The sequence below is a fragment of the Drosophila serrata genome, unplaced genomic scaffold, assembly GCF_035046125.1.
Source record: "Drosophila serrata isolate PLE 108 unplaced genomic scaffold, ASM3504612v1 contig_276, whole genome shotgun sequence".
NCBI lineage: Eukaryota > Metazoa > Arthropoda > Insecta > Diptera > Drosophilidae > Drosophila > Drosophila serrata.
In genome coordinates, this window is record NW_028257174.1 from 1,366,297 (window position 1) to 1,388,736 (window position 22,440).

The 22,440-nt window shown below is 38.6% G+C and overlaps 3 protein-coding genes and 1 long non-coding RNA gene across 13 annotated transcripts; all 4 read right to left on the reverse strand.

Moving 5' to 3' along the window:
* Positions 1 to 1,645: 1,645 nt before the first annotated feature.
* stnB (stoned B) lies at positions 1,646 to 11,495 on the reverse strand. The gene is made up of 6 exons (XM_020947973.2): positions 8,406 to 11,495; positions 5,882 to 7,166; positions 5,564 to 5,815; positions 5,296 to 5,477; positions 4,996 to 5,206; positions 1,646 to 4,080 (listed from the first exon to the last, which is right to left on the reverse strand). Exons 1-6 carry the CDS (start codon positions 10,174 to 10,176, stop codon positions 3,933 to 3,935), a joined length of 3,849 nt encoding a protein of 1,282 aa, XP_020803632.2. The 5' UTR covers positions 10,177 to 11,495; the 3' UTR covers positions 1,646 to 3,932.
* On the reverse strand, positions 8,842 to 15,592 carry stnA (stoned A). 10 transcript variants are annotated; one of them, XM_086835389.1, is made up of 4 exons: positions 15,279 to 15,399; positions 13,388 to 13,429; positions 11,585 to 12,949; positions 8,842 to 11,495 (listed from the first exon to the last, which is right to left on the reverse strand). In XM_086835389.1, the coding sequence occupies exons 3-4, from the start codon at positions 12,918 to 12,920 to the stop codon at positions 10,201 to 10,203; spliced, it is 2,631 nt and encodes an 876-aa protein (XP_086691515.1). In that variant the 5' UTR covers positions 12,921 to 12,949; positions 13,388 to 13,429; positions 15,279 to 15,399; the 3' UTR covers positions 8,842 to 10,200. The 10 variants fall into 10 exon arrangements, with proteins under 10 accessions (XP_086691515.1, XP_086691512.1, XP_086691513.1 ...); XM_086835386.1 differs by having other exon boundaries at positions 13,388 to 13,441; XM_086835387.1 differs by having other exon boundaries at positions 15,175 to 15,395.
* A 1,290-nt stretch (positions 15,593 to 16,882) lies between these two features.
* On the reverse strand, positions 16,883 to 20,105 carry FucTC (alpha-(1,3)-fucosyltransferase C). The gene is made up of 2 exons (XM_020948006.2): positions 19,288 to 20,105; positions 16,883 to 17,913 (listed from the first exon to the last, which is right to left on the reverse strand). The coding sequence occupies exons 1-2, from the start codon at positions 20,085 to 20,087 to the stop codon at positions 17,478 to 17,480; spliced, it is 1,236 nt and encodes a 411-aa protein (XP_020803665.2). The 5' UTR covers positions 20,088 to 20,105; the 3' UTR covers positions 16,883 to 17,477.
* Positions 20,106 to 20,209: 104 nt separating this feature from the next.
* Positions 20,210 to 20,763, reverse strand: LOC110180372 (uncharacterized). Its single transcript, XR_002319453.2, has 2 exons — positions 20,511 to 20,763; positions 20,210 to 20,452 (listed from the first exon to the last, which is right to left on the reverse strand). It is a non-coding gene; the product is annotated as an uncharacterized LOC110180372 (long non-coding RNA).
* Positions 20,764 to 22,440: the final 1,677 nt, after the last annotated feature.

Consider the following 22,440-nt stretch of genomic DNA (forward strand, 5'->3'; position numbering starts at 1 on the left):
TGAGGAAGATAAAAGAAAGAAGAAAATAGCTATGACTCACCCGTTCCCTTGCATCGGTTATTATTTTCGGCAAATCTCAACGTCGAATTAGCGCATGAAACACACGCACAACAAATGAAAGAGTTACAGTCAACAGTTTTAATGTTCTGGCACACACACTTTACACACTCTCACCATTTCACATAACCACCATTTCACATTTTTACCATTTCATTAACACACCACAAAAAAAAAACAACAAAAAAGCGCACTGAAAATAAGACACCTGCGGCCGCTTTCCTTTTGGGGCAGATCCACGCTCTGCCCCCACTTCACAAACACTTTTCACTATACTTCACTATCACCTTTGCCACCTGCCAATGTTTTTCCGCCGTAAATTTGCCGCTTTTCACACTTTTAACCGATCTCCTTGCGCCGCGACGTTTTCACCATGAAAAAAACAACAAAAAAGCGCACTGATTTTGGGGTTATGTGAAATGAAATGAGATGCCGTCGCTGGATTTGCACTTGGGGGCATGCCCCCACTTCAAAAACACTTTACACTATACTTCACTATCACCTTTGCCACCTGCCAGTGTTTTCCAGCCGTAAATTTTAGGCTTTTCATTGTTTTAATTGTTTTTTCTGTGCAGCGTCTATTTTTTCGTCCGCTTTGTCCGGCTGGTGGAAGTGATCTACCACGGCAAGCAAGAGAGGTGGCTTAGCGATAATGGTGGGTGAGAGAGGCTGTGGAGAGAGAGGTTTGGTAGAGAGAGGTTGGGCGGGGAGAGGTTGTGGAGGGAGAGATTGGGCAGGGAGAGACTGGACAGGGAGAAGCTGGATGTGGAGAGGATGGGCTGGTGAGGTTGGGCGGGGAGAGGCTCGGCAGAGGCTGTGCATAGGCTGGGCAGAAGCTGTGCATAGGCTGTGCAGAGGCTGTGCATAGGCTGGGCAGAGGCTGGGAAGCTAGAGGCTTGAACACTGCAAGTGGGAGAGGTGAATTCGCGAGAATGGTGGGTGAGAGGGGATTAAGAAGAGAGGCTGGACGAAAGAGACTGACCACCTGCAAAATTTGATGGGTAGTTCGCTAGCTTTTAATCTTTCTCTTCTAATTGTGTAAAATCAAAATAAGAAAATAATCAATAACTTCAAAGAAACTAACTTGGTTTAAAACGAATATCAAATTATTTTATTGCACCCTTGGGTACTTGGGTATTATAATTTTATTATAATTAATTTTTAGAAGTTTGCTACTTAGTTAAGGTTGAATTTCCTACCCTATAAAGTATATATATTCATGATCAGCAACGGCAGCCGAGTCGATCTAGGTTATAATAATTTTTGGTATTTTCTAAAGTCCTGTGACACTTGGAGAAAAAGCTTTATAAGCTTTATTTTATTAATTGAAATATTAAAATCGTTTTACTTTGTTTTCTTTAAATTCTTAGATTAATAAATGTTATTATTTAATATTTATTTTTTTATATTTATATCTATTTGTTTTGTAATATTTATAAATATTTTTTATATATTTTTATATATATTTTTATATGTATATTTTTATATATTTATATATATATATATATTTATATATATATATATATTTCTTTCTCTTACCTTTTCCCCACCATTAACTCTAAAAAACTTTAATGAAAATAAACACCAATTGCATTGCTTAATATTTGTTGTTTCAATATTTATTTTCTCATTTTTTGACTAGGTAATGTTCCATCATAATGCTTTTGTTTGTTTGTTGTTTTTTTTTTTGGGGGTTTGTTTTTGGTTTTCGGTTCATAATAATTCAATATATTGTATTTAGTTGATCGGTTAATATACCATTTAGCTTAACAACCAAATTCCGGCTGCAATTAAAACCCCTTTCTCCGGCACGGATCAGGGATATATATATTGCAGCGGTGGCTATCAATTTTGTATAATTAATTAATATATATATATATTTGTATATATATATATATAACATGTGAGTGTTTGTTTCGGCTTTTTTCATTTTTCATTTTCTTTTTTTTTATTGTACATAGAATACATATGTTATAGACGATATATATAATATATGTAGAATTAAACGTAGGTAAATAATGTAACATACAATACATGAATGAGGGCTCTGGGGACTTCTTAGGGATACAATATACATATTCTCTATTATAATTCAATTCGTGAGTAGTTGTTTTTTCCTTTCAGTGTGTGTGGAATGGCAATGGTTGGACTTGGGGGCTTTGGATTAACGTTTATCGATAGAATTTTTTGGTTATCGAACAGAGGCTGAGAGTGGAATATACATATATATATATATATATATATATTCATGTTTAACACTCAATTAACAAATCTATTTATATGCAATCTTGCTAGTTAACTCAATCAATCAATCAATCAAATACGTGTGGCATATAGTTTATGAATATCTTTGTTTTAGTTTAGCTTTCGTTTATTACATCTCCCATTTAATGTATTTAGTTTTTTCTTTTAATTACTTTTGCTTCAACAAAGATGATTTGCCTATATGATTTTACTTTTTTTTTTTCTTTTATCGCTTTCTTTTAAAGTTTTTAATTTGAATATAATTTAAATTTGATTCACAACAATAACATTTGAATATGCTTTTCCATTTCCGTTTCCGCTTTTTCCATTTCTTCCCACGCTGGAGTTTTCTGAAGTTTCAGCTTTAAATTTATTGTTAAATCAATGGTATACGTAAAGCTTAAAGTGTATATCTGATGTGGCTATGGATAGTCGCAGTTCGCAATTCGCAATTTTTGCTATTTAGGTGCCTGTCCTCCAGTGTTGGTTAAAGCTGGCAGCTTGCGTTGTCAGTGTTGGTGAGACCCATGTGAAGCTGGGCACCTTATCCTGTTACGTCCAGTGTTGGTTAACCCTATGTGAAGTTGGGCAGCTCGTTTCCATCCATGTCCCAGGCTAGATGTGTGTTTGTGTGTGTGTGCGTGTGCCCTCCAGTGTTGAGCTTTCGTTTGTTTTTTTTTCCGAGTGTAGGAGGAGGGGGAGTAGGCGTTAAAGGGGGCATTTACCAACACTCTTCTGCTTCCGCTCACTTAAACGTAGTTAAGAACGATGTATGGGTATGTATGGCGAAATTGCTTGTCACTTGTGGCTTAATCCCTACCTCAGATCAGATTACATCGGCGTATATAGAGTATATATGTATATATATATATCGTTTAGTGTTGGTTTTAGTGTGTGATTATAACCATTATCCCTATGCATATGTATGGGTTGACTTTACGTACGATTTCTGGTCTGATATTGATTAACATTAACGTGATCGTATGGCTACAAGTAACGCAGTTTAGTTCAGTTTAAATTTAGGCTAGTTTAGGTGTTGTTGTGATTAGGGGTTCAGATCAGTGGATATATATATGTATATATATAAATATGTATGATGTTCTAGCTAACATATCCAGTTCCTCCAGTTGACGTTTTGTGTGCCGCCCATCAGCTCTCCACCTCCTTTTTGGCTTTTTACACAGTGTTCATCATCATTTAGCCTCTTCATCGATCGATTATCAGTTATCAGTATCGTTTATCGTTCATCGTTCATCATTCGTATCTTCAGCCGCTGCTCTTAACATTATTGTCAACTAATCTTTACCTAACTTTGAAGCGATGAACACGCTGCACAAGCTAGAGGGAAAATATCGGCAGACGCACATGAAAATATATATATAAATTAATATATATATATATATATAGGTAGGTAGGTAAATATTAAGGGGGGCCAGATATATCTATGCGTATATATAATATGTATATAACAAGAACGATTTTTGTTTTTTGCTTTTTTGGGTAAACCATGCACGAGGAATATCTACAGAAAGCCGCTTAGGGTTGCCCTGCCATTCGGTTTTCGCCTTTTTTTTCTTTGGGGATTTGATTTTCCAGTTTCCGGTTTCCGGTTATATTTTCTTTCTTTTGGCTTAGTTGGAATCCGTATCCGAATCGCTGGGCGGAACTGGAGAGGCAGTCGGCTTTTGGGCCGAACTGGTCGTCGTCTCCTCGCGAATGGGACGCGTTGCCGCCAGGTACGCGTTCGTGGACTCGCCGTGCGTGGTCTCGATGCCAACCCTTTAAGAAAATAAAGGTAAAAATTATTTAATTTAAATTAATAAATGTTTGAATTATTTTTAGGGGTTTTCTCAGCATTTTCACCAATGTTCTGGCTAAGTAAATGTTAATTAAAACTCTTTTTAATTGCTTTCTGAAAGCTTAAAGCAAGAGGTTAACATATGTTCACTGATTAAGTGGTAAATTTAGAGTTATGGTTAAACCTTATGTTAAAAGTGCATCTGTTTGTTAAAGTAATCGCATAAATTATTATATTACAAACTGGAAGTTAGTTTAAACTGAACTAAAACCTATTATTTTGAAGATTAAAAATATAAGGTAATGTAAACATTAAATATTTTAGAAAGATTTTTATCTAGAAGTAGAGTTCCAGTTAATCTGCAAGATACTTTTTATTAGTACAGAAATTTGTTATTTATAAAACTCAAAAATATAAACAGGTTTCTCTTACTTTTACTTAATTTTTAAAAGTTTTAAATGGAAGTTTATCTCCCTTAAAATACCTTTAAACTTGTCACAATTAAACATTTAAGATTTAATGTAAGGTTTAAAAATATAATTTAATAATAATTTCCAGACACTAAACTATATAACTTCAAAACAGCTTTTATTTTAAAAGATACAGCAATGTTTACTTGAGTAATTTAATTTAACAAGAAAATGTAACTAGAGGTTAAAGTGGAAATAAGCCTATAACAAGGGCTTCGATTTCGGAAAAAGTTCTTATTTTAAGAGCTTTCAGTAGGTATTAAATTATATATGATATCATACAATATCATATAAATAAATACAATAGATTAAAACTATACAAATTTTAACATTCGACTAAACTTCTTTAACTTATTTGCTTTTAACTCTGACTTTGGGCTTGAGAAAACCTTAAAATTTTTTCCTGAGCTTCAGAGATATACTCACTTGTACTCGTGCCGTGCCAAATATCGGACATATTTCTCTGGCGGCTCATCGGCATCCGAATCCTGGACACTCACGGAGCGCACGGTGGTATGCGAGACCTGCGTGGCGGGCATAGTGAACTCCACGAATGCGTATGGCGCCAATTCGCTGGGTATTTGATCGTACGAGGTAAGAGCCATTCGGCAGACCAGCTGATGGGTGGTATAAGCACCTGTCGGAGGACGGGAGAGAGTTAGATTATATAATGATAGGATACAATCAAATTTAAGATCACTTCCTCAACCCGTTCCCCTCACTCACCCTGACCCTCTTTGGGCAAACGTGGACATCGCCAGACAATGGCTCGATGATGATGCTCATACTTGGCCTGACCGGAGGTCACCTCGATCAGTGACTCTTGCAGCGTGTCCACGGCTCCAAGGATACGTTCGATGCCCTTGATTTTCCCTGTACGCCGATGTGCTGACTTAACTGAACCATATCTGCTCCAGGATTAACCCCCAAAGAGAGAGAGAGAGAGGGATTAGTAATTATAAAGGATATAAGATTTCTCCTACAGCTTACTCACCTGAAATGCTTCTCCACACGAAACAGATAGATCCAACATTCGGGTATGGGAAAGCGCACAGAGACATCTTCGCAGGGTATTTGTCCCAGCTTCCGGGAGGTGAAACCAGGCACAAGGATATCGGCACGTAGCTCAACTTTATTGCCAGTTACACACCAGGTGGCCTTCAGTTGGAGCGGAAGCTCACGATTCTTGGGCGGACGAACGCGGAAGCGCAACAGTTCTATATAGTTGGCATCAGGCGGTTGGAATCTGAAGAAAAGTAATATATATATTAGATATATAAAGATTTATAAAGAGTGATCCAGATACACTTACTTAATAGTGCGCGTTCGTTCATATTCCTGCTGATTGACAACACTGTGAAATTCCACTGCCTCCAGTCGTATCCATTCCTCGGTGGCCACCGGTATAATATCATGACGACCCACTACTTCCTTACCCTGTCGCCACATATCATTCACGCCCAGCTCTATGGTCGGCATGCCGGTGAGGAAGGCCAAAAAGAATAGACGCACTCGAGCTATTTGTTTCAAGATCTTTCCCTCACTATCCTGCTCCACGGTTATCTCATCCACTGCCGTCACCTGCACCTCTTCCATTTTGTAGGTCAAGGCTCGTTCCCGCAAGGCGGGCAACTTGAAGAGTGCCTCCTCGATGCATACGGAGAATTGTTTCATATCCTCATAGGTCATGGAACCGATCTTGAAGAGTTGCGACGATTGTGGAGCATGCTCCACGGGCAGACCGAGCTTCTTGAGATCGCTGCCAAACTCCTTGACACCCTCGTAGTCGCCAGCGATGGCATATTGTGCGAATTTGGTTAGCTTATTGGTAATCCTTTCGGCTTTGGTCACCTGACCGGGCCTCACACCAGGTCGTTCCTTGTAGAAGATATATTGCAGCTTCATCGTGAAGATTTTCCCAAATTGATCGTATTGCTGGGCTCCAATCTCTGATACGGAATAGGAGGGTTGCAGGGGCAGCTCCTGGAAGGGTTGCTTGTCACCGGCCTGATTGAGCAATTGCACCACCGGCACATCATTTTGCACCACCAAACGGACAAAGATCTTCTTCCAGAAACGTTGTCCGGTGATTTTCTTCTTATTCGGTTGACGCAATTGCATCTCCCAGCCGGGACCGATGTAATGCAGGCGAGGGAATTCCTCCAGCGGCTGGGATACATCCTCATCGTAGAGCGGCGTCTGTGGTGTATCCTGAGAGTCGGTGCGTTTGATGCTCGTCACCGAACCCTCACCTGCAGGGGGACCACCTGGTGCTGGGAAGCCGCTGACATCCTCGAAGGGATTCACCGTTGCCGAGCCCGGTGGCGATGTGGAGGATGTGCCAGTGATTGTAGTCCTTGCCGGTGGCACTGGTGGCGGTGCCAGTTGAGGTGCCGCACCACCGGCACCCTCGGCCTTGGGCCGTATGACCACACTGAATTCCTTGTCCACCGATTCCACAGAATCGGCACGGGCAGGCGCCTGCATGGCATAGAAGTCATCGTCCTCGTTCCCGAAGCCATCGTCCGCCGAGGTGCCAGCATCACCAAAGGCGCTGGCCGAGATGGGAGCCGAGCCAAAGGCACTGTCGCCCCAAGCTGGAATTTATGTAAATACACATATTTAATTAGGAAATTTATAAATTTAATGAATTGATAAAGATACAAATAACAAGAGGGGAAGCTAACTTCAAGAAGCTGTAGCTAAAATACTTTTACAATTTTCGATTTAATTATAAGTTCAAATCGGAAATCGATAAATATTTCCATCGATATATTTATATGACATTTTTAATGACAAATCAAAGTTAAAAAAACTCATAACTCAGGCAAAAAAGCATTAATTTAAATTCAGAAAACTGTTTTATGTTAGTTTTTATAAGGTTAATAAATCTGCCTACTCTATTGAAAATTAAAATAAATTCAAAATTTTTGTAAAATTTTTTGACAATTTTAACGATGAAATCCGTAATAAAATTATGAAAAAATTTTAAAAATTTATTTTTCTGCCTGAGATGGCTAGATCGACTCGGCTGTTGATGCTGATCAAGAATATATATGCTTTATGGGGTCGGAAATGACTCCTTCACTTAGTTTTAAGCTTCTGACTAAAATTAGAATACCATTTTTTAATCAATATTTATTTATATTTTTATATGACAATTTAATGGAAAAATTCAATCTTAAAATAATCATAACTCAGCTAAAAATGCATTAATTTTAATTCGGAAAGCGGTCCTATGTTAGTTTTTATTAGTTTAATAAAACAGCATACTCCATCTAATCCCTTAAATTTTTTTTTTAAATGTTTGAAAATTTGTTTTTGCCGTATATGGCTAGATAGATTCCGCTTTTTATGCTGATCAAGAATATATATGCTTTATGGGATCGGAAATGACTTCTTCAATGTTTTTTTCAACTTCTAACTATAATTAAAGTACTTTTGCAAGGGTATAAAAATTGAAAAATATTTAAATATCGATATATAATTCAATAACGTTGCGATATGTGTAGAATAAACATACATTCTGCGAAATATAAAGATGCAATATATTCTTAAAAGGGATATAGATAAATTATATATATTGCTTATTTTTATATCAAGTTTTGTATAAATTTTCTAAATTTTTAATTGAATATGAAATGCGATATTCAATAGTATTTAAAATATCGACATATTTGAATATATCGAAATATTTTCGATATGATATTAATAATAAATAAATAAAATAATAAATAAAGGAATAAATTCCTTTTGAACTAAAAACATATTTATAAAATCCTACAATTTCCCCACAAAATCGCAATAATAATAAATATAAATGTGCTGTAACTCACCATCTCCGCCCGTGGGCGTTATGGCTCCCGATCCGCCAAATCCGTCCAGGATACTGATATTGTCCTTCTTCACCGAATCAAACTTGGCCGAGAAGGCATCGAACTCATCGGCAGGCTGCGGTTCCACGGCAAAAATGTTGCTCGCATACGAGGCCGCCACTGGCGGTGGCTCCACATCGGCCACCGGCTCCATTTCCGGTTCCGGATCCACCGAAAATATATTACCCACAACCGCAGGGACTGGTGCGAATGCGGGCTCCTCTTCCTCCTCGGGACTGGCAAAGGGATTGGCGGATAGTTGACCGCTGGCCATGGGGAAATCCAGTCCTGTGTCCATTTGCTCGGGTTCCGGTTGGATTTCCGATACCACTTCCGCTTCCGGTTCGAAAGCAGCCACTTCCGGTTCAGCTATAATCTCCGGCTCGGGCTCTGTCTCTGGTTCTTGTTCTGGCTCTGACACTGGTTCTGCCTTAACCTCCGGCTCATCCTCATCATCCGATCGTGGAAGATCCTCCACCGTGGTTATCTCTATATCCGGCGTTGGTGCTCGCTGTCTGCTGGCCGTTTCCGGTGGCGCTGTCATGTGATTTCCTTGTCTCTCCAATCCGGTGGCCGCCTGCGGTTGTGAGGTGATGTCGTGGGTGCTCTCATCCGGTCGTGTTAGCAGCGAAGTGAAGATGGGTTCATCCCTGGAACCAGTGCCATCGGGATTCTCCTCATCGATTGCTTCATCTGTGGCCGCCGATTGTGATGGTTCCTTTTCCGGCGACATTTTAACCTCGGGCAGATCATCATGCAGTAGATCCGGCTTTGGGGCCGGCGGTGCCGCTGGCTGCTCAAAGAGACTGAGTATATCCTCCTTTGTTTTGGGTGGCGGTGGCTTGGCCGGCTTGCTGCTCGTGGTGCCAAACATGTCCAGCAGATCATCTGCTTCGGCAGCGGGAGCAGGAGCGGGTGCTGGCGCCACTGGATGTGGTGGCGGTGGTCGTTGTGGTGCCGCCTGTTGTCCCGGTGGCGAGGGACGTGGCGGTGCTGGCCGTGGCGGTGGCGGACGTGGTGGTTGCTTCACTGGCGATGCTGGCATTGGTGTTGCTGCCTGAATATTGGGCAAAGCCGTTGGCACCGCAAATGGGTTGTCCAGGGGTGTCACAATGCCATTGGCATTGCCACCCATTAGATCGGTTTCAACAACACCGCCACCCTGGGCACTGGAGCCACTATCCATGGAGACATCGAGTAGATCTGCCAGGCCAGAGTCCGGTGTGGGGCTGGGCGAATGTAAATCCCGCATGGAGACGGGACTGGGTGAACGTGTGGCTGGTATTCGTCCCAGCAGCTCTGAGCTGGTCTCCTCCAGTTGACTGGAAACCGTGCTAATTAGATCCTGGGTACTCTGGGGCGGCGCCTGTGGACGCGGCGGCGGTGGCGGGTGTGAATGAGCTTGGTTTTGGGTAGGATCTTCCTCTCCGGCTGCGGATTTCAGGCTAAGAGCATCATCTTCTGCCTCGATGGTGGTGCCAAAGAAACTCATTGCCGGATCGAGGTCATTGAGTGGTGCTGCCTCCGCTTCCGCGGCTTCGGGTTCTGCCTCCTGGTCAAGATCATCGCCACCAAAGGCAAAGGGATTCGAGGCGCCAGCAGCAGAAGCTCCGGCAGCTGAACCAAAGGGATTATCTGTGCTGGAATCATCGGGTTCGGATTGCATGAGAAAGGGATTGGCAGCCATATCGCCGCCATCCAGGTCGTCGTCCATGAGAAAGGGATTGGCCATGATGATGATTGATGTTCTACCTTCCTAACGTTCTATTAGTTCACTTTCCAGCAACTTGATCTCCGTCTCTCCTGGCCCTAGATTCTCTGCTATGGAGGTATCAAATGGATCGATATCCTCTTGGGCGGGCAACTGGGGACGTGTTTGCGTCGAAGGTGTTAGCACCTTGTCACCCAAACCCAACTCCTGGGCGTCACTCTGAACGTCTAGGACGTCGGTCACCGCCTGCCGTTGCGTCTCCGGCAACAATTCGTTCTCCAGCAGCTTTAGTTCCGTCTCTCCTGGCCTTAAATTGGCAGCTATTGAAGTATCAAATGGATCAATATCCTCTTCGTCGTTGGAATCACCACCACTGCGTTTGGTTAGTTGCTTGCGTTCCTGTGCCGGTGTCAAGACCTTGATGTTGATATTCTCCTCAACCGCAAGTAGAACCTCTGCGGGCACTGGTGTGGGCGGTGCTCGTGGATTGAAATCCGGATCGGAAAGACTATGCCGTAGACTCTGCTCCAAATCCTTTTCAATGTGCTTTAGCTCAATGTCACTGAGCTTTGCCTCTGGCACGTAGGAGGTGTCAAAGGGATCTACTTCCTCCGTTTCACGTTCCCGCTCCTCAATGGGTTTACTCGCTGGAGCGTAATAGGGCGTCAGTGGTTTCTTATTGGCACCCGGTTCGTTGCCAACGCCAAGGAGATCTGGTGCCGGTACCAGGAAACCCACACTCTTTGCCTGAATGTTTAAACTCAGCGAGGATTTGCGACGAGCGGCGTCAAAGGCACCAACGTCCTCGGGCTGTGGCAAGTGCTCCTTGGTCACCTGTACCTGTGGTTCGTCCTGACCTGCGCGTGGATCAAAATCCGGATCACTTAGGGAGTGTTTTAATGTACTTCCTCCTCCTCCTCCTCCTCCGCCTGCCTCGTTGAGTAGCTCTCGCTCTAGGAAACGCAACTCTGTGGCCTTGGGCTGCACCAAGGCCGACACCGCTGAGGTGTCAAAGGGATCAAAATCCTCCGGTTCCTGATCAACACTTAGTGTTGGAGCCAATGGGGCGGGCACCACTTGACTAAGATCTGTAGCACTGCCGGCCAAGAGATCCCGCGAGGGAGCAGCTAGACCTCCAGCTGACTCTTCGGCACGCGGATCAAAGTCGTCGTCCTCCTCAAGGACAGTGGTCTTCTTGATCACCTGCTCGGCGTAGTTGGTATTGAAGGGATCGTCGTCGGGATTTAGATCCTCGTCGTCGTCGGAAACGTAAATGGCACCGGGTACAATATGAGGTCCTGTGGCGGGACGTACTGGTGGCGGTGGACGCTTGGGTTTACCTAAAGTGAGGAAAAGGATAAAGGATTAAGATTAAGGTTTCTAAAATAAAAAGTAAGAAAGTGGGGTTACTTCCTGCTCTAGGCCTCACCTGTTTCCGGTTCCGGTTCTGCCTCAAATTCGGCCCAACTTGCCTCGCTTGGTAACTCTGCGGCAGGCAAATGCACTTGACTTACAATGGTCACTTCCTCCTTTTTGGTCAACGATTCGGCAGCTAATTCAGCAAACTCGTCGTCCTCCTCGTCCTTGAGGGCATCGAATTCGGATAGATCCGGATGAAGTCCTAATCCACCTTCCCCCTGGTGCTCCTCCTCTCCTTCGTCGTCGTCCTCCTCCTCCTTGGGCTTGGGCTTTATCAAATGCAAATGCAGCGAAACACTGAGATCAATCGGGGCCGACGATTCTGGCAATTCCTCGTCAAGATCGTCTAGGAGATTGTGCTGCTGCGGCTCAACACCGGCAAGGAGATCCGACTCCGGATCGGCTAGCTCAACACTTTCGCTGAGTAAAAGATTCTGGATACCCTTGCGAAGTTTCCGCTTGGGATTCGCTAAGGCGACGGCGTGTTCACGATCAACGCGTCCGGAAAGGACCTCAACGGCTGCCCCAAGACTCACGAGCTTCTTATTGCCCTTGGAACGATCCGCACCAACGATGACCTTTTCCGCATAGGCGGTATCAAAGGGATCCGGTCCGTCGTCCTGGGCAAATACTGGTGAATCGGGTACAACGGCTAATTGTAATTCACCGCTGGTAATGGCCTCGATATAATCGGTGGCAAAGATATCATCCGCCTCGTCGTCAATATGCTCGTCCTCGGATTCGGATAGTTGGACCACTGCCTCGGCTAATTTGTCACGCTGCGCTTCGATCTCGGCCAGACGCTGGCGTTCACGCTCGAGACGCTCCTGGTCACGGCGGGCGGCCTCCTCCTCCTCCTGTTTCTTCTTTTCGGCGGCAGAGGGTAGACGCTGGTAGAAGGACTCCTTCTTAATCCGATCGAGCTCGTCCTGGGTCTTGTGTAGGATGCTATCAACGCCGGAGGTTAGTGCCTTGAATTTGGCCCATTCCTCGTCGCCACCGGTGGCAGCAGCAGCAGCAGCGGCGGCGGCGCCAGAATGAGTGGGATGATGATGATGTGGATCCTCCTCTTGACCAGCAAATCCTGATCCCGAACTGCTGGCTACTTGGTGTGAGTGCTGCTGATGATGATGCTGATGATGATGTTGTTCGTTGTGATGATCGTGACTGGTTTCAGCTTCTGATGCGGCACCGTCGGATTCGCCGGCGTCCGATTTATTGGCCGCCGCCTCCTGTTTCGCCTTGAGGTCGCGCTTGTACTGCTCGAGCTCCTCCTCGGTGAAGAGCTCCTGATCCTTTTTCGACTTCTTCTTTTTCTTTTTTAGGCCCTTTGGTAGCTTAAGCATTATCTAATTGCGGAGACATCGAGATCGGTCTGCAAATAGTTATTTTTGTTTTGGACACAATGGTCACTTCTTGGTGAGTTTTTTTTTTTTTTGTTTTGGTAAGTTTTTTTTTTTGTGGGCAGGATTTGGAGTTTTGGAGTCTACGCAGGATTACGAGTAAATATATTTCTATATCTTTATATATATATTTTTTTAATGAAACTGCGGGTGGAGGAGCAGACAAGGGGGGATTATGTAAGCCGGCATCGAGTAAATCAAGTAACAGGGTAATGGGTGGGTAATGAGTGATTAAAGGGTGACTAATAGGTGACTGATGGTGACCGATGGTTATAAGGTTATAAGAAAAGTTACTGGGTAACTGATGAGTGGCTACGGGTAGGTTATAAGTGAGTAATCAATGAATCATTAATGAATAATGAATGACTAGAGAACTAAGAAAACCTAAGGCTTAGCTACCGCCCACTCACCGCCGCCTTTTCGGTTGTTATTCCGGCAGATTTTGCTTAAATCTAATGGAAAATCTTCAAAACTTTGTGAAAATTCCGCTAAGGAAAAACCGCTCTCTCTCTCTCTCTCTCTCTCTTCTGTTCTCTGTTTCTCTCTTTCCCTCTCTCTATGTGTACCTACACATGAATTTTGGCAAATTCGAGGCAAAGCTTTTCCACCACGCCACAAGGAAAATGGGGAAAATGCCACAACAACAGCAACAAACAGTTGAGTCAGTCAAAGCTTAAATATCCACACACACACACACACACACACGCACATGCTAGGCGGAAAAGTGGGAAAAGTTTCGCTGCCCAAAAAAGTAGGCAACACACTTTTATGTGCCCTTTTTTTTTTGTCTAAGAGATACTTTGAAGCATCTTAAAAGATTAAAGAATATTTATGCAACTTTAAAAGACTTGAAATGAGGTTTTATATTTATTATTTATTTATATTAAAAATATGTTAAAAAAACAAGTTCATTTTAGTGATTATCTTTGTAGTTCTCTTAATAAAATTTCAACCTTGAAACTAGAAAATGAAAGTATTTAAGGAAAATCAACATTTATTAGACATTAAAGCAATGCCACAAGTAATTTTATGATTAATATTATTATTATCTATATAAATTTATAGTTATCAAGCATAAATATTATATTTACATATATTTGAGCATCAGAAAAAAATATAAAATGTATTAAAATAGTCATTTTTTCTTTGAATTTCCATGAATTTCAAATATAATTTGTAAAAAAAGACTAATTATTTATTTGATCTTGATAATGAAAGTGTCTTCGATTGATTTCGAGAAGAAAAGAGATGGGTTGGGGTTCTTTTTTCTTCTTCGAGGGTTTCGATTTCCGCTTTGGAAGCAATTTCTTGAAGGCGAACTTGGCAAAAGCAACGGTAAATGTGCTTGACAGATGATTCCATCTTGGACTTGAGCAAGAAAGAGAGGGGGAAATACAAAAAAAAAAAAACTAGTGAGAACGAGCTTGACAGAGAGCCAAGAGTACAAATGAGAGCAAATGAGCACAAGAAGGACGAATGCGAACCAAAGTTCCTCTCAAAAATGGGGGGCAGTAGTACCTTTGCTTCTTCTTTCACCTCTTTCTACTCTCTGCTTTCTACTCTCCCTATACCTCTTCTCCTGCTTCTCCTTCTTCTTCTATACCCCCTCTGCCACTGAGCGAATGTTATTTGTGTTGTTGCTTTATTTTTTTTTTTTTAAGGGAAAAATCGATGATTTTGAGAGACGCACTTTTCAGGGAAGCGGAAGCGAGATGGCGTCAAAGTGCAAGCGAGAAAGCACCCACGCACGCACACACTTTCACACACACACACACACAGTCTCACACTCGCGTTTTAATACATATATATTAAAGGAAATATATATATGTCAAAATCTGTATGTAGGGATACAGAGGCCACGAGGAAAAATTTTTATATTTCAGGGCCTCATTTTCATTTGTTTTTGTTTTATGTTTCACTGGCAAACTACAAAAAAAAAATATATACGATTTTTTCCACTTATGCAACTTACGTCTCACTCTCTCGCACTTTAATCTCAACTCGAAAGCACAAAAGAAATACCGTTTCACTCGACACTTTCTTTTTTTTTCAACCAAAGATGTACACTTTATGCAATTCCACGCACAGGAAATCAAGATATGAGACAGATATATTTAGATAGAGAGAGAGAGAGAGATGGAGCGTGAAGAATCAACGTTTAACGGTTATTATTATTTGCTTAGCGTATTTTCCATACTCGTTACGAATCTGCTGATGCCTGGATTTTTCTTTACTCGTTTTCGTTTTCGCTTTCGAAGCGGGGGACTCTTTTTCTTTCGGTTTTTGTTTCGGTGGCTTTACCTCTGATTTGAACTATCGGGAAATCTAGCGCAGAATGAATAAAATGTCATGAAATCCATGGGAAGTGCTTTTCGCCAGCAGCGACGCCGGCAGAGGCAGAGAGACAACGGTACTGTTATATACAGCCGTATATCCTGAAAAAGCTCAGCGGCAAAAGCTGCGCATACAAAAGCTTCGCTGTCTTGCCTCCCACAGCTGATTAGTGCCATCCTGTTCCTCCTGCGGGATGCTTTTGAAAGCTTCCACTGGAAGGGGGGTGGAGAAGAGAGAGCAAGCTAACTACGTCACTGTGTCGTCGCCACAATTTGACACTTGACATTTCTCCGTTATTTTTAACAGCGCCTGCGCCGCTTTCAGCCCTGGTCGATACCGTTATGCCGCACAACCCTGAAAGCTCAGGCGATAAATGAAATTTATTTTTAGAGTCTATGTTTAAACATTGATGAATTCATCAATGTTATCGGAAAATCGGACCAAATGGGGGCTATTTAACATTATATTTTAATTTAATTGTTATGATAATTAATTATGAAAGCAAACTAGTGTATGAATTCAATTCATTCAATTCAATTCATTCATTCAATGTATTCGTGAAATGATCATCGAATGATTCGGAAATCGATTTAAAAAGATGCTTATGTTAGTTTAACAAAGCAGGATATTGAGGTTGATATTTTTATACCCTTGCAGAGCGTATTTTAATTTTAGTCGGCGAAGGAGTCATTTCCGACCCTATAAAGCATATATATTCTGGATCAGCATTAACAGACGAATCTATCTATCTATCTATGTCAGAAGAATACAAAAATTTGGACAATTTTTTTTTATTTTATAAGGCGTTTGAATTTTCAGAAATCGAAAAAGAAATGCGATTTTTAAGTATTAAAATTAGTATGCAGATCTATTAACCTTATAAAAACTAACACAGAGCAGCTTTCCGAATTAAAATTAATGCATTTTTGGCCAAGTTATGAAGTTTTGATTCCCCACAAGATCACTTTTAATGCATACATTTTAGATGATATTTCTATTTGCCAATTTGTGGTGAAATCAAAAGTTCAAAATCTCATAGTTAAGCTAAAAAAGCACTAATTTCAAATCGGAAAGCTATCTTATGTTAGGTTTTATCAGGTTAATAAATCTGCATACTCTATTTAAAATGTAAAAAAATTCATTTTTTTATTTCAATTTTTGTCAATTTTAATCCTTATAAAATTAAAAAAAAAAATTTGAAAACTTATTTTTCTGCCTAAGATGTCTAGGTCGATTTGGCTGTTTATGCTGATCAAGAATATATATGATTTATAGGGTCGGAAATGATTCCTTCACAAGTTAGAAGATTTTAACCCAAATTACAATACTGATTTTATTAAATGTAAATTAAATTGTAAAAATTATTTTATACCTTCTTATTTTATTTTACAAATAAAAAATAAATGCTGAAGATACATTTTAAACTATGTATTATTATAAAAAGTATTTCCCAAAATCGTCACTAGTATTCCCAGTATCATTAAATAATTCTCACTATAATATATATATAGTTAAAAATTTGATTTAAATTTTTGTCAAGAACAATACATATTGGTATATAAAAAAGAGACTTAAATAATATATATTATAAATATAATTTATATTTGGTATAGTTTGTAATACATTTAGTAAGTTACTCTCCATTTCAACTGAATTGTCTTCAATTTTCTTAAATTTCTTACACTTTAAAGTGATCATTTACTGTATCTAAACATTGAGAAATTCGACCAGCAAGTTTTAAATTGACAAATAAAATTTAACTTATATCTGTTATAAACCCAAAGAGATACCAAAAGAGTGTATGTGTGTTTGCGCGATAGTGATCGCAATTAAAATCGGTGGGTGAGTAGGATAGTTGAGTCATGCGTGTACCCATTAACGCTATCAAAACCTATTCATAAAACAAAATATATATATATATATATCTTATCTGGTTGCTTATTACAAATATGGAATATTTGAGTACCAAGTACCGAAAAGGGTGGTGATTAACGATTTGACAAGTCGCCCAATGTTTGTTTAGGCCAAAAACAGAAACCATAAACACAAAGAGAGCAAACCAATTTCCGTTGAACCTCTCGCTCTGTTTCAACAACTATATACAATAGATATATGTATGTATATATAACCATATATCTCCATCCCTTTCGATGTCATGTTTTTCGTTCACCATTTGAGGTGACTCTCCAGGTGACAACTGTTGAACCACCAGGACTGAATGTCATTGTATGACTGCGATTTGTGTCTAAATCCAGGCTCATGGAGTCGGGCACAAAGGTCACAGAAGGGTGAACTATTGCCCAGACGGTAATGACGCCTCCACCAGAAATAACTGGCATATTCCGTGGCATCACCGCCCACGAAATCCAAGTGCAAAGCCAAATCCGATACGGTCTCAAAGCGATTCGCATCGATATAAGAATGTGGCGGTAAAATGCGGGAATAATCCGCTCCACCAAAGACCACGGGAATAACATTCCGACGAAGTGCATCGAAAAGCTTCTCGGTCACATAGTCATCGCACAGCGAATTCTCGAAGGCCAGGTAGAAAAGGTAATCCGTGTCCAGCATCTCGTCACAATAGGGATCACCCCGAGCGCAACTGGAAAAAGGTTTAATTATTATTTTTAATGTTTAAATGATTTTATTTTTAAATTGTAAATTATTTTTGTAAGAGAAAATTGAGCCATAAATCTTGTTCTCTAAAAATGGTAATTTATAGGTCTTCTAGAACAAAATATAAATACTAATAAGGTAACAGTTTAATAATTAAATTTGTAAATAAATTAAAAGGACTCTAATACTGAATACAATTCATGAGTAAAGTCTTTTTAATTTTGTAAATTGATCTAATTATTTGCTAAACATACTTTATAATATAATAACATAATAATATAATAATATAATAATATAATAATATAATACTATAATAATATAATAATATAATAATATAATAATATAATAATATAATAATATAATAATATAATAATATAATAATATAATAATATAATAATATAATAATATAATAATATAATAATATAATAATATAATAATATAATAATATAATAATATAATAATATAATAATATAATAATATAATAATATAATAATATAATAATATAATAATATAATAATATAATAATATAATAATATAATAATATAATAATATAATAATATAATAATATAATAATATAATAATATAATAATATAATAATATAATAATATAATAATATAATAATATAATAATATAATAATATAATAATATAATAATATAATAATATAATAATATAATAATATAATAATATAATAATATAATAATATAATAATATAATAATATAATAATATAATAATATAATAATATAATAATATAATAATATAATAATATAATAATATAATAATATAATAATATAATAATATAATAATATAATAATATAATAATATAATAATATAATAATATAATAATATAATAATATAATAATATAATAATATAATAATATAATAATATAATAATATAATAATATAATAATATAATAATATAATAATATAATAATATAATAATATAATAATATAATAATATAATAATATAATAATATAATAATATAATAATATAATAATATAATAATATAATAATATAATAATATAATAATATAATAATATAATAATATAGTAATATAATAATATTTGTATATTTTTTACTCTATAAAATTACTATTATTATTATTAATCAAATATTTGTGATTAAGCTTGATTTGTTTGCAATTTTTTCACGTTTCATTGATTGATAAGAATATGTGATTCATAATTTTAGTTGTGAAATTAACTGGCTTCAAAGATATTAAATGAAATAACAAACAAATTAATCAATAATTAATCCAATAACATAAAATGATATATTAATAAAATATAATATAATACAATATATATACTCAATTTCCAGTTAGTAATATCTATAAAAGAAAATCATATATGTATCTCACCTGAGTGTTCCACACTTTCCATAGATATCCACTTGAAAATACGTCTGAAGCCTCTCGGCCAGGACCTCCCTCTGGGACAGTGTCTTGCAGTGGGATACAAACCAGGCTGCCATCTTGCTCTTCCCCGCCCAGAGATCATATATCTCCGTATCGTTATAGGCCACCACCGGTGGCTTTCTCCAACTAGGATTTGAATTGGGAGCCACCACAGCACCCGTTTCTATATCCACAATCTGACCATATGGCCAAACCACATCCGAATCCAAGCGATAGGTCATTGTCAAATTATAGAAACCCTGCTCATCATCCAATCGATGTTTCGTCTCTCCCGGTGGCTCCATCAACGCAAAGATATACATCTGTTTGGGGCTCCTCCTGGCCGGCACTTGCTCCAGCAGTGGAAACATTTGGGCGGCATGGAAGACCACAGCATCGTAGAGTTCCACGGCGGGCAGGAAATCATGTTGATTGGTCACCTCACACTGATAGACCGGACAGTGGAGCTCCTCGCGCAACTCCTGTGGTCCCAAGGTATCCCAGGATAGTTTCCATCGTGGATCACCAAAGAAATCGTTCCACAAGAGAATGCTACGAGTGGAGGAGATGGATGATGATGATGATGATGATGATGATCCTCCTCTCTCCAAATGCTTGTGCAAAATCTCATATTGATTGAGCAAAGGTGATTGGATAACACGATGAAGGATCACCAGAGTGACAACCAGGACGAGAAAGAGCAGCAAGAGCGGGCCGCGCCAACCGCTGACAACGAACCGAGCCGATCGAACAGCCATCGACATGTGCTTGGGTTACCCAGATAACAACCACAGAGCACTTACCCACCAAGCACTCAATGGGTTACAGTAAAACCTAGATAAGGTGGCTCAACAACCCTTAGATAGGGTAAAAATATCTTATACCATTTTTCTGTTGTATTTCTTACTTTTATTCAAGAGTTGTAGTGAGCTTGTTTAGAATTCTTTTTAGTTTGAACTCTTAACATAAATTGTAGTTTGTAGTTATGGTTTCTCTTGTCATACAATCTCCACTGTACTCATAGGTCTCACTTCCATTTAGAGAAAATAGTGCGAGGGCGATAAGGCAACGGGCATTATTGATTGTCCAGCCGATAAGTTCCCGGTAACTCACACAAGCACACACATTCCTAGGTTGGGTAAACATTACTCCAGATTAGCGATATTGTTAAAACCCCATAACCCTACCTGTTTCACCTGTTCTGGGGTGCTCCTCCTCCTCCTGCTCCTACTCCCACTCACATGGCCAGCGAGTGACTGACATCCAGGCAGCGTTTAAAGATCCTGGTCAACAGCGTAAAGAACAACACAAAGCCAAAGACCAAAAAGGTCCTTAGCAAATGCAGCAATTGCTTCATACTTTGGCGACAAATGAAAACCAAATGAGTGACCTATACTAGCCTACCTTTCCTTTCAAATTCAAAACAAAAAAAAAAAGAAAAATTGCAAAAGGTATGAGTTACGGGGGGAAAACCTTTCTTCTTCCCACCTGTGGAAACCCGCACAGGTGTCCTTCCAAAGGCCGCGTAATTGCAATGACTATAAAAGCCAGCACACAGAGCAATCTCTGGCCATTACATTAATGCACTATATACTTCTACTCCTCCTGCTGCTGCTCCGATGTCCTGGAATCTAAAAACAAAAATTAATGGCCCATTGTCATGAACCAAGTCGAGGGAACACTAAAATTACAGCGATTTCCCGCAGACTAATATGTTTATATTTACCCATTTGGCCCACTTGTGGGACAGCAAACAGGACGAAAAGTTCCAAAGGACTCGCAAAGAACAACAACAGAAATCATTAGGCATCGCATCGATGTGTGTAATTAGCTTTCAATTATTCCGTCAATCGCAAAAGGGAAACACAGTCGAGAATTAATCGAGGTTTCGAATGGGTAAAAGTATAATTTTGTGGAAATAATTTGATTACTTGCTCTTTTTTTCGAGGGTCTATAGTGAAAAAAAGATCACCATTTGTTTATTATAATAAAATAAATAATAAATAATAATAAAAACCAGCACTGAAAAGCATTTGGAATTGAAATTAATTCATGTTTGGTTTAGTTAGCTATCTTTAAGCTTCCCATAGTTAATTTCCTTTCTTTCTTCTATTTTAAATAAAATCAATAAATATCTTAAAATATATCCGAAAAATAATTAAGTTTTGTAGGGTATAGAAGCTCCGGCTTTCCAAAGTTTCCTTTCTTTTACCTATTTCTTTTTTTCTTGTTATACCTTCCAGGGTGTTATAATTTTAGTAAGAAGCTTAAAACTGAGTGAAGGAGTCATTTCCGACCCTATAAAGCATATATATTCTTGATCAGCATCAACAGCCGAGTCGATCTAGACATCTCAGACAGAAAAATAAATTTTTCAATTTTTTTCAAAATTTTATAAGGGGTTTCATCGTTAAAATTGGCAAAAATTTAAAAAAAAAATCGAATTTCTTAAAATGTTTAATGGAGTATGTAGATTTATAAACATAAGAAAAACTAACATAGGACCGCTTTCCAAATTAAAATTAATGCATTTTTAGATGAGTTATGATTATTTTAAACTCTAATTTTTCCATTAAATAGTCATATAAGAATATAAATAAATATTGATTAAAAAATTGTATTCTAATTTTAGTCAGAAGCTTAAAACTAAGTGAAGGAGTCATTTCCGACCCTATAAATCATATATATTCTTGATCAGCATCAGCAGCCGAATCGATCTAGCCATCTCAGACAGAAATATAAAAATTAAAATTTTTTTCATAATTTTATAAGGGGTTTTATCGTTAAAATTGTCAAAAAATGTATAAAAATTTTGAATTTTTTTACAATTCAATTTGAGTATGCAGTTTTATAAACCTAAGAAAAACTAACGTAGGACCGCTTTCCGAATTAAAATTAATGCTTTTTTGGCTGAGTTATGAGTTTTTAAAACTTTCATTTGTGGAAAAATTTGTCATAGAAGAATATGGATAAATATTAAATCAAAGAATAATTCTATTTTAAGCTTAGTTATGATCGATTTGCGATTTGATTCTATAATGCAAGGGTCTATAAACTTCGGCTTGCCGAACTTACTTTTTTGTAAATCAATTAATAATTCAAAACAATAGTTATTTC